This window comes from Pundamilia nyererei, unplaced genomic scaffold (assembly GCF_000239375.1).
Source record: "Pundamilia nyererei isolate P.nyererei 1_Seehausen unplaced genomic scaffold, PunNye1.0 scaffold00003, whole genome shotgun sequence".
In the NCBI taxonomy this organism is placed as follows: Eukaryota; Metazoa; Chordata; class Actinopteri; order Cichliformes; family Cichlidae; genus Pundamilia; species Pundamilia nyererei.
Window position 1 is genome coordinate 1,073,546 of NW_005187404.1, and position 14,724 is coordinate 1,088,269.

General features: G+C 40.4%; 1 protein-coding gene across 3 annotated transcripts in view; it reads right to left on the minus strand.

Moving 5' to 3' along the window:
• Nucleotides 1-14,724, minus strand: part of kcnab1a (potassium voltage-gated channel subfamily A regulatory beta subunit 1a) — a 122,910-nt gene that overhangs the window by 9,078 nt on the left and 99,108 nt on the right. For all 3 annotated transcript variants that reach the window (XM_005720559.2, XM_005720557.1, XM_005720558.1), the window contains exons 3-8: nucleotides 11,116-11,153; nucleotides 4,859-4,938; nucleotides 4,265-4,309; nucleotides 2,784-2,828; nucleotides 1,538-1,581; nucleotides 1,297-1,383 (exon numbers count right to left, since the gene is read on the minus strand). In XM_005720559.2, the coding sequence (XP_005720616.1) occupies nucleotides 1,297-1,383; nucleotides 1,538-1,581; nucleotides 2,784-2,828; nucleotides 4,265-4,309; nucleotides 4,859-4,938; nucleotides 11,116-11,153 (339 nt within the window). The remainder of the gene's footprint in view (nucleotides 1-1,296; nucleotides 1,384-1,537; nucleotides 1,582-2,783; nucleotides 2,829-4,264; nucleotides 4,310-4,858; nucleotides 4,939-11,115; nucleotides 11,154-14,724) is intronic.

Consider the following 14,724-nt stretch of genomic DNA (forward strand, 5'->3'; position numbering starts at 1 on the left):
GCAGTGAAACAGAGAGCAGAGGAGAGAGGCAGACACCGCAACACAGAAATTAAATCAGATTAATTCAATATATATTTGATAATTACCTGAATAAAATACTTTGTTTTTTTAAGTGTGCAATGTCTTTTTTTTGTTTTCAAATTCATCTTTACACTTACTTCTACATAAATTCATTTATAGCCAATTATTAGCATTCACTGAGATATTTAGCGGGGCAGCTTGGGTTACTGCCTGCATAGGGATCGTTAATTTTGTGAGAAAGATGCCCTATAAGCTACTTTTGACCACTCCCCTTTCATAACAGGTTACCACACCGGGTAGCTCTGCATGTTTGATTTTGCAGTTCTTGAGCTGGACGTCCCTCCTGATCCAACCCCAAAAGGGGATTTGTGTCTCCAGCAGGACCTGACTAGTGTAAACCACACTATTGCTATTACAAGCTCACTTATGCAATGTTTAAAGAGCATTTTGCTTTAATACTGTTAAATGAACTGTCATTCATGTCAGTGTCACACAGATTTGTACTGGAATATTAAAATGTAATATTAACCAGAGCACAGTTCATATAAAAGAAAGCAGCTCTACCGACTGCTTAGAAGCACTAATTAAAAAGCTACTGAAAGAAACCACTGTTAAGAGGCTCTACCTCAGTAAGCAATAGTACCCAATCAATTTATAATGATTAATGAGGAACCACTGGACTACTAATATGTATGTTAATAAGAAACTTCTTGATAATGAATTATGCAGAACTGCCTGCCTCACTTTAGCGATACTAAAGAACAGATTTTCCAAGAGTAAAACTAGTCTTACATTTCTAGTTCAATATAATAGAAATAATAAGTAGCTCTAACACCACTAGGTAAATATGTTCTTTATCAGAGACACTGTACAAACACTCGTGATAAATGAATGCCGTGTTTCAGATTAGACGAGATATTCTGAGGTTTTCCTGAATTTGTCTTGCAAACAGAAAATAGCTTTCTGCACACTGGATTTCATCGACAGCTTCTCTATAGTCAAAAATCACAATTATTTTTGAAAAGACATAATTACTCACAAATACTTGATTATTTTTATATACAGTTCTCAGCCGTGATACTGGTAAGCTAACACATTTTTCTGCAAGTGTAAATACATGATTCTGTGGAGCAACTACGCAACTATTTCATGAATCTTACAAACGATCACAATAACAGCAAAAGTTCCATTTGCTGAAAGTCAGACACTGTGAACCAGCTGATTCGATTAGTTTCATAACTGGATGTTGTTGGAAATCTTGATACACTGACTCACCCTCCATGGGAGTATTGCTATCTGGGCGATTGGCAAAAACTACGTCCACATACTCCAGCTGCATCCTTTGTAGAGAGCCTTTCAGACCTGACACACACACACGAGGGCAAAGGACACTCAAAGGTTAATGAACTGAAAGACTTTTACCTTATAACATGTTACTGTGATCTCATTTTAAACAATTTCACTCTTTAAGAAAAAAGTTTGTCATCTTTGGAGATGTTAAATTTGCATGTCTCACCTTCAATAATGTGTTTCCTTGACAACCCTCTCTCTGTCTCTGCTCTGATCGAATAAAACACATACATATCACATCAATCATAAACTGCACTTAATTAAACAACAAAAAAAACAGCTTCACTTCTTTTTTATCTTAAAAAACTGAATAAGAGTTTTTTTCTAAAAGTTCCAGAAATTGTGGGAATTCAAACTGGTTTTACTTTGCAGACTTAAAGTCAATTTAAGTTACTTTTGAACCCCGCTGGGCGACCAAAAAACACGAGCTCCAAATGTACATTTCAGGCTCTTTAAAGTAAATAGGTCAGCGCACGCTCAGCTGTTCAGCATCATTATGCATCCAGACTCTGCAGGAGAGAGACGTAGCACAGACTCTGCGTTTGGAGGAAATGCTTGAAAACTAGAGAATAACCTCTTCCTTATCACAAGACCCAGTTGGGCAGCCTCTGGCTTGGAGCTTGACAGACTTTCTCTTTCTTTTCTGTGTGTGTGTGTTTTGGATGTGTGTGCTATAAAGTAGATTTCTTTATCGCCTCTCCTCTCTCTCTCTGCAGTCTCAGAAGAAGGTTCTCCCATTGGTTGTTACTTTACGTGACATGTTGCCATTCAGGTTGTTAACGGAGATAAATGGACACACGAAAACACGAGGAAACTTTCTTTGGTGCAGAGAGGCAAAAGTTTGAATGCTTTGAAAGACATTAAGGATATAAAATGATAAATGTAGCAGAGACAAAAGGAGAAAATATTGTCTTTTGTATGATATTGAGTGACTTAACTAAAATACATGCTTTATTGTTATTTATCTGAACAAAGTTAGGTGGTTAGGTGGGTTTTTTGTATGAGTTTTGTGAATATTTTATTTCTGTGACCCAGAAAAAAATCGTTTCACGTTTGCAAATTTACCCCAAGATCCTCGAGGTATCTTCAAATACTACTATCTTTCTGTCAGATGGTCCCTGTTTTGCTTGTATTGCGAGCGCAGATGCACAAGGACATATTTTTATTTTATTTGTATTTTATTTCTGTTGTAACACAGGAAAAGGAAGAAGAAGAAGACGGATACCAACCTTCGTGTAAACAATGCAGGATTTAAAAAGAGCTTTGCAAATGTTTCACATGAAAGAAGTGCAATGCAAGGTTTTTTTTTGCAAACAGATAATACATTACTGAGAATTTGTGAGCAACACAACCTAAAAAAATATTACAGTTCATATCATGGCAGTGAAGAGTTTGCAGGGTTTCTTACTTACTTTCCTCCCCAGTACAGTTTAGTTGTAATGACCAAGCTGGATCTCCTAGAAAGCAAAGAGAAAGCGGGATAAGGCAAATTTAGTGCAATGTGCTGTATTGTAATAATGTGACGTTTCTTCCTGTTAAAAGGGAGTTTTTCCTTCCCACTGTGACCAGTGCTTGTTCATAGGGGTCATCTGATTGTTGGGGTTTTCTCTGTATTATAAAAAAGACTAATTACATTGCAGCTTTCCTCATTACTATGTCTGTTACAGCTATTTCCCCATTTTTAATTCATCCCTCCTTGCTAAGTTGTTTATTCAAAAGCACAGTCTTGTTGTTCCTCAATGTTTAGTCACACTGTCGGACTAATGAGCTATCCACGCAACAGGTGGGAAAATGCTACGCCCGTCTTGCTTAAGAGTTTTGATGACATCCTTGTCATTTCACATCTGGCGCTGTGTGAAATCATTAAACTCTACAGCATCTCACATGGCAGCAAAAGCAAACACGATTTCTGGTTTCACTGCATTAGAGTTGCAAATTAAATGCAGGAGCTGTGAGAGTGTTTGCAGACTTTAGTCACATGGGACAAATCAATAAATGCCCTGCAGCTCTTTATAATTATTATTCAGTGCTACCGGCACTGAATTCTCAACATATGACCAAGAAGTGTAAAGTAGAGCGCTTGTTCTTTCCATTTGTCATGACAGCACTCACAGACTGGTGTAGGCAGCTCAGTGCATGACACTGATCTGCCTAATCCACCTAATGATTAGCAAATACATGTTTCCATAACTTCATTTAATAGAGTGGCAAGCGTTATTGTTGCATGGAGACTCCATCACTTATCACATGCTGTTGTTCTAAAACAAATTCAGTTAAGGTTATGGCTTCATATCAAACACGTCAGGCGGTGATCCCACAGTATCGCATCACTATGATCTGAAAATGCGACTTTTTGTGCAGCTTCTTTTGCACTCAGACATATAAATGTGCAATATTTGAGCTTCCTTTGATGTTACTGTAACTCCTCTTCTCCCCGTCTCCTACAGAGCCGATCAATAATAAAAAAAATGAGCATGTTTAAATAAGTCCATAAAAAGAATATTTAAATTTGTGGAAAAAATGCCTGCAGGCAGACTTTCATGTGGAAGCTATTTCGCGCTGCTGTATTGTGTCTGTATTGTCCATGAACTAGACATTTAACTTCATTTAATAAAAGAAAAACAAAACTATGATGATATGGCAGGAATTAATACTAATAAAAGTTATTTTTTCCTTTTTTTCCTTTGAGACAAAACACAATTCCTCACTGGAAAAGAAAAAAGAAAACACAGTTTCATGCATCTTTCATCTGCAACACACACACACACACACACACACACACACACACACACACACACACACACACACACACACACACACAGATCATCCTTCTCCATGTTCCTCTCTCAGGCAGAAGTATTGGAGCAATCATACGTTTTAATGTCACTATTACCTCCAGCATTTCTTCTTGATGATGTTTCCTAGAATGATTTCGGCCCTGCGAGGCAATATAAACGAAGCGTTGTTATTAAATCGCACTTTGAAATCATAAACATTCCTTCCACAGTATCGGCCCACAGTACAGTGAGGAACAAAAGAGGCCCGCATGCAAACCGGTTGTTTATGAACCAGGCAGTTGGACGGTGTAATAAAAGGGTCTTCAAAAACGTATTATACTACTTCCTGCAAGTAGAAGTCTTTTTATTGGAACTGCAGTGCTTGCTGTTGCATTACGAGGTCTCTGACATACACTTTCATCTGTGAGGTCACAAATAAAAAGACCTCACAGATGAGACGGTAGCAGTGGTTGAGAAAAGCAAAGAACAGACACATGCAAGAAATTTCAAAACATTGCTACAATCCTGAACAGAAACCTACAATTTTGAATGAATAATGTCTGGACTTCTTTTAAGCTCATGAATAATCACACTAAACGTGACATAGTTTCTAACAGTTTAGAGAATATTATAGTAAGAGCACTTTGGTGACAGCGAGGCCGGACATCTGCAGCCCATTACACAAAAACACTGGTCTGCGTATCACCCACCTGCCGCCCGCGTACACCTCAGCTGTGTCAAACAAGTTGACTCCACTCTCGTAGGCAATCGTCATTAGCTGCTCTGCAACCTGGCAAGCGGTCAGATCGAGCACACACATGAAAAAAAAAGAGAGGATACAGAAAGGTTAGTTTGCAGTTTTTATTTTACCAAAAAGAAACAATTTTTTCCCTCTTCAGGCGCCTACTGATGAATCAGCCGCGAGGGAGCCGCATTATTCCTGCATATCAATATCTTCCTTTTAAATATTCATGTGTTTCCACGGATACAGTGTCCAAGATTTACCCAAATCTCTTTCATAGTAGGAAAACATGACACACATCATCAGCCCGTGCAGCTTCGCATTTCATCTAGGAATCACTGCTGAGGAATTACAGCCAGAGGGCTTCCTCGGAGTATTATTTAACTGCAAATGAGTTTTACGCAGCACGTTACAGGCAATGGCGTATTTCAATATATCAAATATAAAAGACCACGCCATCTCGAGAGCGATTTAATAACACATAATCTGGTTTAGAGAGCATACAAAATGGCTAGTATGATATTAACAAAAGAAAAGCTGAGCTGAAGTGAGGCACAGAGAGCGTCCAGAGGAGCAGAAATGGCAGTCAAATACCTTCAGAAGCCAGACTGCCTCTTGGCTGGTCAGTAAGCTTGGTGTTATCAGATTTACGTGAACCTCATGTGACAGTGAACCACCTCAGTGACGCTCACCTTTATATTCATGCTTCACCTGTTGGTTCAGAACGACTGTGAACGTTTCCATTTTGATCAAGCAGAACTGTACTCGTGTGTAGCTACGCTGGAAGTTTGTTCATATTCATATTTTATTGAGTAAGTAGGGCCGCAGTGTAATTAGCGGTGAAAAATCATTCGACTTCACGGCCGTATCAGCTCTTTTCTCTTTAGTTAATTCATGCTTTGTGCCAGTGTGTGTGTGTTTGTGTGTGGCTTTTTTTTAAATTTGCAGGCATGGTGACCATAAATCATCTAACTGAGATCCAATTTCCCTGAGGTGACTTTTATTACATGGAGGACTTTAAGTGAATTTACTGTCATTTCCCTGTGGAGTTCTGTAGTGACACAAGGGTGTGCTGTGTTGTGTTTGTGTTCAGGTGTCTGCGTGAAGCGCGTGAGTTTGTGCGAATGCATGTACAGTATGTGTGGGTTTTTGTGTGTGTGTGATGGCAGACAGTGGAGGCGTTGCTTCTAGAAGAATGAGATAACGTCTCCTCTGAGAAATGTTTTCAGCCTTCCTCAACCATCACTTTGCAACTAGCATGAAGCGGGATAGCATTCCTAGCCTCTGTGTGATACAGTGATAGTAAATTTGATTTTATTAGTATCTATTAGTAACTAACATTCCTTTGATGAACATGCTGAAGGCACATCCCCTGTGTAACGTAATGCAATATAGAACGGCAATAAAATGAAGGACAACACACACAAAAAGAAACAAAAGTCGTAAAAAATGGAAAAGGACCAAAAGGAAGCAAAATAAAAGTCAATAAAAAGTGTGTTTGTAAACTGATTTAAGATGTTGTAGCTACAGCAGCTCCCACATGGGCTTCTTGCTCGGAGGCAAAGCTGAAAACAGTCATTTATACTTTAAAATCCATTTTTAAAGTTAACCGCAAGCCCCAGAAAGGATTCTTGGTGAGATGATGTAGCATCACCTGTTGAAACAGCAGCACCTGTTCTCAATGGAGAAATTGCCAGCTGTGGAAAGTCTTAAAATGGCATTTTTACTTGTAGCAGCAAAGCAGGAATCCAAGTGGTGCTCCTCTACAGCAGGAAACGAGAGAGGCATTCTCCATCTCCTGCCAACATAATACTGAGTAGTTTTAGCTGCTAAAACTACAACGAATCAGAAGAATTGTGCAGCTGCTGCCTCTTTATTCTAGTCTTGCAGTGGCAAACACTTTCAGAACCACCTGGGCGAGTCATCTTTGGCCTTTATACCAGCAGAGAGGAAATCAAATCCTGTAATCTTTTCTCTCAGTTGTCTGTCCAGTTATCCATACATGAATGATGTTATGCCATGACTGAAAAAAACGAATCCAGTGTTTCAGATTGGTGCACCCTACAGACTTTATTTAAAAGACACATGTACAACCATGACAACAGTCATTTAGTTTATTGATTCAAGATCAGCATTTTGGACGTCACCAGCTTTAGAGTGACAAGTGGACCTGACAGAGAAATCAAAAAAATTCAGGAGGCACTGAAGGCGTCCCGATCTACCTGCCGAGGTCTGAGACTGACTGATTGTTAATCGGCCCAGTTCACACTCACAGCTATATGCTAATATGTTGTTAGCACAAAAGCGCTTCACTCTGAGTTGAGATAAAAAAAAGTGTTAGCGTGAAAATGTTTATAATGACAAACCTAACCAGACACCTAATCCCCTCATCTGGGTAAATAGAGACATTTTAAAGACGCTAAAAGGGGAAAAAGTAGCTAAAGCTAAACCCAACAAGAGTTCAGAGACAACCAAAAGCCAGGAGCCTTGGTGTGAGCCTCGGTATAAGCACTGACAGGATCAAAGCATTTTTAGAAAACAAAGAAGGTCGTTGTCTCATTACTGGTCAAAACGAGTCTGAAATTTGTTCTGTTACATAAATGTGTTGCATTTGCTTCTGTTTGTTTAGGTAAAATATTCAGAACCACCATCGGGTAAAATTTATTTCCATTTATTTCTTATTTGCACCTCTTTCTAGTAGCAGAGCACTTTATTTTGAAAAATCCTGTGCAGCATTTTAAAGTTCAATTTTTTTTTTAAAATAAAATAATATTTTAAGAATATTAAGTTAAGAAAATCATCTCAGAAATAGGAAAAGTTGGAATAACCACAACTGGAGCCATGCACATCTTTTATATCCAGTCTTTAATGATTCTTTACAGCAAACAGCATTTTGTTCTGTTCCCTATCTGAAAAGTACTTTTATAAGTGCTTTTTTCTCAGCCTAGTATAACCAACATCAATACAATATCTTCATATATTTAATTTTTTCTTGTTTTTGTTTTTCTTCTTTTAAAGAAATGCATCAGATGCAAATCCAGTGCTTTCAGATAAGGTTCAGTGAACAGCCAGGAAAGGAAATAAAGGAAGGACATAACAGTGTCCACATTTCAAAATGGCTCATTCAGTCTCCGAGCCCTGGACTGCCATCAGACAAACAGAGCAGAATAAAAAGATGGAGCTGGATAATGGAGAGGTTAGAGAAAGGAGATGTCACTTAAGGAGAGAAAGATTTGGGGAAGAGGGATTACAGAGAATATGAAAAGCATGTGCTTTCCCTTATTGGTCTCTGCTGAGTGCAAACAGGGAAGCAACCTCATGCCAGAACTGTTGGCCACACCGGAGAGTCATTTTCAATAAAGTGAATGAATGGAGGTCTTAGGTAAGATAACAGCTACAGGATGAAGGATGAGGTAAGTAAGAAGCTAATAGATGGACTGCATAACTTAAAAGTGATGACAACTTAAAGCTGACATTTATTTGCTGGTAGAGTTTGAAACATGCAGAAGAGAGCGTTACAAGGACAGACTGAATTAAACCAGAACATGAGCGATAGTTTCAGGGTGACTGCTTATTCATGACGAGTCTCACAACATGCTAACAGGCCAGTCGCTGCCAAAGAGCCGAAAGTGACATTTGTGAAGTCAGAAAGTTTGCAGTGGTGTTGAAGCATCACTGCTTACTCACTTCTGCTTTGACTTCTAGGCATTTCAGATGAACTGAATATGAGTGAGGGCCTTCAACTGATGGGATGCTTTAAAAAAACAAACAGGCAGAAACTGCAGAAGCAGCACGTCTATAAAATAAAAACCTCCTCCTGTAGTCAAACACTGAGTCACTGTGAAGTTGCAGGAACACATGGGTGGCTTCAGGCTTCTCTCCTCCTTTTTACCCATTTTTTTTTCTTCAGGCGCACAAAAGGTGGAAGACAATTGGATTTCCATAGACGGAGGGAATATAATAAGAAAAAAAATTGACTTATTTTTTTATTTCCACACAACCTCAGAATCAAGGCCGCAGCAGCTTCCCACATACAACCCACACAACCTTGAGCGAGGATTTTATGACTGCGCTGCCTCCTCCCCTTTCAAACTCACTGCATCGACGTTGACACGAACAAGAGACGTCGTCTTCAAATTCACTTTATGATTTATGGATCCACTTTTGCCCTTTTTGAATGAGTAAGCAATATCAGCGCCACGAACTTCCTGCCTGTCTGGGAATGTGTTATCGTTAAGACGAGGATGAGGCGCTTTGATAAGACGCGCTCTCCAAAAATTGCGCAGCGTTAGAAAATCTATATCAATAATGTTATTACACGATTATCCTGAATACAAATAATGGGAAAATATTAGTGTTTTATGCATTTTTATCTCCGTTTGTGTGCTACAGTTGTTGTGCATTTCTTAATGAGGACAGGGACGCTGAACCCTGCTGAGGACGTTTTAGCAAATTTAGGGCAGACTTGATGACAATGACATTGAACAGGGCACTGGAGGACTGGTTAACCTACCAGCACTGCATGTAATGATAGTTCTCTTGCTTTTGCATGTCCATCGAGACCCTCTGTCTGCCCTACCAGCTTCTTTTTCTGGTTGTTCCTACCATAGATCACTTTACAGAGAAGATTTAAAAATTTAAAACCACGTTCACACGAGCCAGCCAGAATTGATCATAACGCTCCCAGCTGTCACAGCCTGAAGAGTCTGAGTGATGCTACTGACACTGAACTGCGGATGTTCAGGATAATGGAAGGGAGAAAGGGTGCTAAGCTTTGAGTGAGGGTACCAAGTAAGTCAACGCCAGCAACCCTAAGGAAAGAAAAATAATACTCTTACATAAGCTTGGTGCTTCTGCGTACCCCTGGGTGAGCGCTGTTCTCTTCTGTGTCAATTTAAGTGTGTGCATATGTGCGTATGTGCGGTGACCAAGACCGGGACCCCAGGGGCAACATCAGAGCACGTTAGAGTTCATCAGCATAAGTGCAAAGGAGAATTCGGTGTGCACACGTAGCCATCATGCTGACCTTTTCTCTCCTGTGTGGACCAAAGTGTTGCGATCCAAACAACGCGACTCATCGAACCTGAGGTATCGGTGAAGGCTGTGACTTTAAAGGAATAAAGCAATACAAAGTGAAACTGTGGAGTAATTGAGCCTGTGGGTGTTAGAGGGCTCTGTCAGTATGGTGTGCTGAAGGTTAACTGTGACACCACTCAGTCAGAAAAAAGCAGTCATGACAGATGTCCCACAGTCACAGTTCTTTGGTTAACTTATGACTCTAACTGTTGTACAGAATGGAAAATCCCTTCACCAGATTATGTTTTTGCTCCTTTGTATTTTGTTTGATGGATTGTAGTTAGAAGAATTAACCTTCCTGGAGGACTACACAGCTGCACCTGCTTCAGGATCCTACAGTCTTTCAAATAAATACGACACAGAAAAAAGAATAACTGGAAGTGTCAGTGGCGGGGCGTGGTCTGCGGTGCCACTGCAGGGGAGGCGGACGCACCTGAGCGGCATCCGCAAACACGCCTCGCCGACTTTAAGTCTGTACTGGGTCCTGCTGTAATGGTTGTTGTTAGTATGTGTCGGGTTGTGAGCTGCGGAGCTGTGGAGCTGCAGCCGACTGCGTTTGTACAGCAACCGTGCATTAATAAAGTACGCTGCAAAACATGGACATGTCGTTTCCTCTGCCGTGGATCATTTACAGTGTCAATCTGTATTTATTATGATTCAAAACCCCCAAAAAAGATTGCATCTTTTTCTTTTTTAAACAAGAAATAAAACAGCAGAGAACAGAAATGGCTACGGATGACCACTCTACCTCGAATGCCGCCAACTTGTCTTGGCCTGCAGCCTTTTTTGACTTTGTTGGTAATTTTCAAAGGGAATTCAGTTTTGAATTCATTCCTTTTTTATGGCGAGTGGGCAGTGATGTGAGTGTAATTTTAAGCTACATTGTCTATTATGGCTCATCAGTTTCCTATATCAGTGCACTTGGACCCTTTTTTGCTGTTTCATCCATAAGTAAGGCAGCTTTCTCTATATAGCATATTTAATTGCATTTAAACATTTGACAGGCAAAAAAGTTGTCATTATTTAATAGGTAAAAAAAGAAGCCACACCAACCAGTCTAATGTGCCATACACTGTACATCAGTGTAATCAATGCACAGACTGCACTGACATCAAGTAGACATGTAAAATAAAGGAAAGCGTTTCATACCTCGTCTGTTATCTGTCCTCCAAATGTCACCCATGTACCTGGAGGGAAGAGAGGCAGAGACATTTCATCGTTAGGGAACATTTCTTTACTGTCAGCCCTTCCTGTCTGTGTCAGTGTGTGTGTGTTTGTTTGACATCGTGAAGTAAACAGAACTAATCCCGGGGCTGTGACACCATTCGAGGGAGGCTGTCAAGTTCCCAAGAGAAAAATCTGTCCTGTTTAGAGCTGCTGCTCAGTACTGAAGTATCACCTAGTGTGAGCCCCTGTTAGCCCTCTCTGTCTTTACTGATGACTGTTCGTTTGCTACGGCCGTGCATATTTGGAAGACCTTGCATCCCCTGTCCTCATGTGCTTGTGAATGTGAGAATAATGACGCCACAGTCCCGATTGTCCCGCAGACAATACCGATAAGCCAGACAAAAGGCTGAGCCGCCACAACCAGAGGAGACACTAAATCCTCAGCACATTCCCTCAGGGAATTATGCACATAGCTTTCTATTCAGATTGAGTGAAAACAGTTTTAGCTATCTGAAAGGGTCCCACTCTGCCAGACAGACAGAGAGACAGGAACACCTTTTTATATCAGTAAAGTGTCTGCTGCTCACCTGTTAATGCAGAAAGGCTTATGTGTATTTTGGTAGTTGCAAGAAAATCTGGGCTGCCTGACAAGATATGAGGCAGTTCACCTGTGAAGTTTGGCAGCAGGTCCATGGAAACTATCATCACATATTTTTTCCTAAATTGAGCTAAAGGAAACTTCCAAAAATGGACCGTGTCGGATAAAATGGTGATTAGGCATTGCACAACTTTGCCAGTCTTCTGTTGCTTTTTCAAAATGTGTTGAATTCCATGCATGAATAAACATCGCAATTTCAGCCTAAACACCAGAAAGCCCTGGTGGAACATTTCATAACTAATTATGTTTTTTCGTGGTCACCAAATCGTAAATTGACAGGTTCATAAATAGCACTTTTCTAGTCTACCTTAGCACTCAACGCACTTTATACAACCTGTCTCATTCACACATTCATACACTTTTTACTGCATCAGTGAGCTTTCTGTCTAGCTCTACTCCTGCGCCACAATCACCCTACAAGCAGCTACAGTCACCTAACGCAACTGTATCACAAGGGCATTAAGAAAGGCTGAAGAAAGTTTACCACTTTATGAAAGACAATGTGTTCAGACAGTTAAACAGAAGGTCACATTTTTGCTATCTGCTATTGTACATAACATCTTTAAAATATTCAGAAATTCAAGAGAAATAATAATCCTGAACCCCATCCCCCACTCCCCAAACTTTTCCACTGGTAATACTTTTATTCATACACTATTTGAGTAAAAGTATGACAAATCCATGCCACGAAGCTCCTTGTGTACAGTTTTTGTACTGATGTTAATGCCAGAGGAGATTTAGAGCTCTGCAGTTCCTGAGCCAGCAGAACATTGGTCACTTTCATTCACTGTGCACCTCTCCACAACCTCACTCTCTACCTTTACAGGGTCTAGCACTCCATGGCTAAGTTACTGTGGTTCCTAAAGTTATTTATCCAACCAACCAACCAACCAACCAACCAACCAACCAACCAACCATCCATCCATCCATCCATCGGGCAGCAGCAGTCTAAGGAGAGAAACCCAGACCACTCTATCCCTAGCCACCTCATCCAGCTTCTCTGAAGGAGACCGAGACATTTCGTAAACTGATTTGCTGCAACAGTGGCATCCGATTACATCTCCACGCTTGAATTCAGTGAGATCTTTAGGAGGACTGATTCTTTCACAAAGCCTTGACTGCATGGCTACACGCTTGTCTTTATACACCTGTGACAATGGGACTGAAAACACCTGGACCTACACAGTCCAACTATGTACTTCAGTTTTACAATGGGCTTCACAGAGGACGATTTCAGTGCCAATACTGATCCAAAACATAACACATTTCACAAGCATCAGTTAGATTTTATTAATCTATTCATACTCACTGATCTCTTTTTGTAACACATATAAACATTTTATTTGGATCACTTGAATTTCATGTACTGACCTATACATTTTGATCATTTTTAGTACAAACATTGCTTTCAGTAAGTCACAGAGAACATGGTGTGTCCTTCTATCTTTCTCTCAGTATTCATTTTCAATAGTGATGAGGCTAATAAAGCAACCCCTCCAACCAACTAGCCAACCGATCACTCTCTTTCTTAGGATATTTGTTAATTACCTCCGGGCCATGCTAGTCTCCACCTATTTCTGCTCTCTTTTTTATTAAATGTATTATATCGTCATTCTCTTGCCCACTCCGTGCTCTAGTGGTCCCAATTTCACACCAAGTGAACACGCAGTCTTTCTTCTTCAGGCCTTGTTGACCTCAGCAGCTCGGCTGTCATGAAACAATTTATAAACCTCAGAGAAAGCATCGGGAAATGAGAAGAAACTCTTCATTCCCAACAGGCAGGATGCTTTTGATATCCTACAGCTCATTATTCCATACATTGCAGCAGCATCAACTCCACTGAGGTTTAACTTACAGATGACCCCCGGAGGATGTATTGGATCTTTTTGGTGCATAATGAAACTGATTTAATAAGGAGCTAAAAAAAAGATGGGGTTTAAACATACATCATCATCAAAAGTTTTTTAAGCAGAGGTGGAGCCTGGGTGAAGTGACGCCAGCGGCGGGTGGAAAAAGCTGCCTTTAGACTTCCTTAACACATGTTACCATGGCAGCTTCCGTACGCCTCGAGTGTACCTGCGGTGCAGTCATGAGGGCTAATCCTTATTATACAGTGTATGTACAGCGCGGGTCATTTCTTATCAACACGTGCGCATAAAGTTCGCCGCTGTGTGTTGTAATATCTGTGTCGACATTTGGACGTTGTGTGTGTCTGTGTGTGTGTGGGCTCAATCATCCCTTAAAGCTGTCTCCAGCATGGTGGAAATGTAATCACAGCTGACGATGTCCAGTGGCTGCTCTGGGCTTTGTGTCTGAGGCTCAGCGTGGGATGAAAACCCTGCGGAGCTCTAGTGTCAAGGCCACTGCTCTCCGAGATCCAGCTGACGTTTCTGTTTGATGGAAATTAAAGCCCTGAAAAAAGACAAGCTTTCTTTTTTTTTTCTTGCAGCTGCCAGTGGAAAGTGCTGGAAGAGTCACTTGATGTTGCTATGCAACAATAATAAACCTGATAACCTTGCAGAGCCTTTTTCTAAACCTAAAAACTGTTCACATCAAGAAACAAATCGGTAACATTTATAATAATGGAACAGAAATAAGTCTAAATGCCTTTCTCATTTCGGCTTCCTCGACCTTTTCTATCAGATTAGAATTTGTTTTCAAAAAGCAGGTGAAGTAAAACCAAAATAAACCAATACGATCGCAAGAAGAAGTTAAAGGGGAGGAATATGATGAGAATATAAGCAGCTTTGTGGAAAGAGCTTTGTGTGAGTCCTTTTAACCTAAATTTCTCAGAAGTGGACCCAAGTCCGGTGCCTGGCAGTGTGATGGATGGCACAAATTTAGATGAAGCATTTCTCTGTCTCACTTAAACCGACCTCTTCACTCTTCTTTTCAGTATTTTGAACCTTTCTGGCTGCAAATGGAAAGGCTGA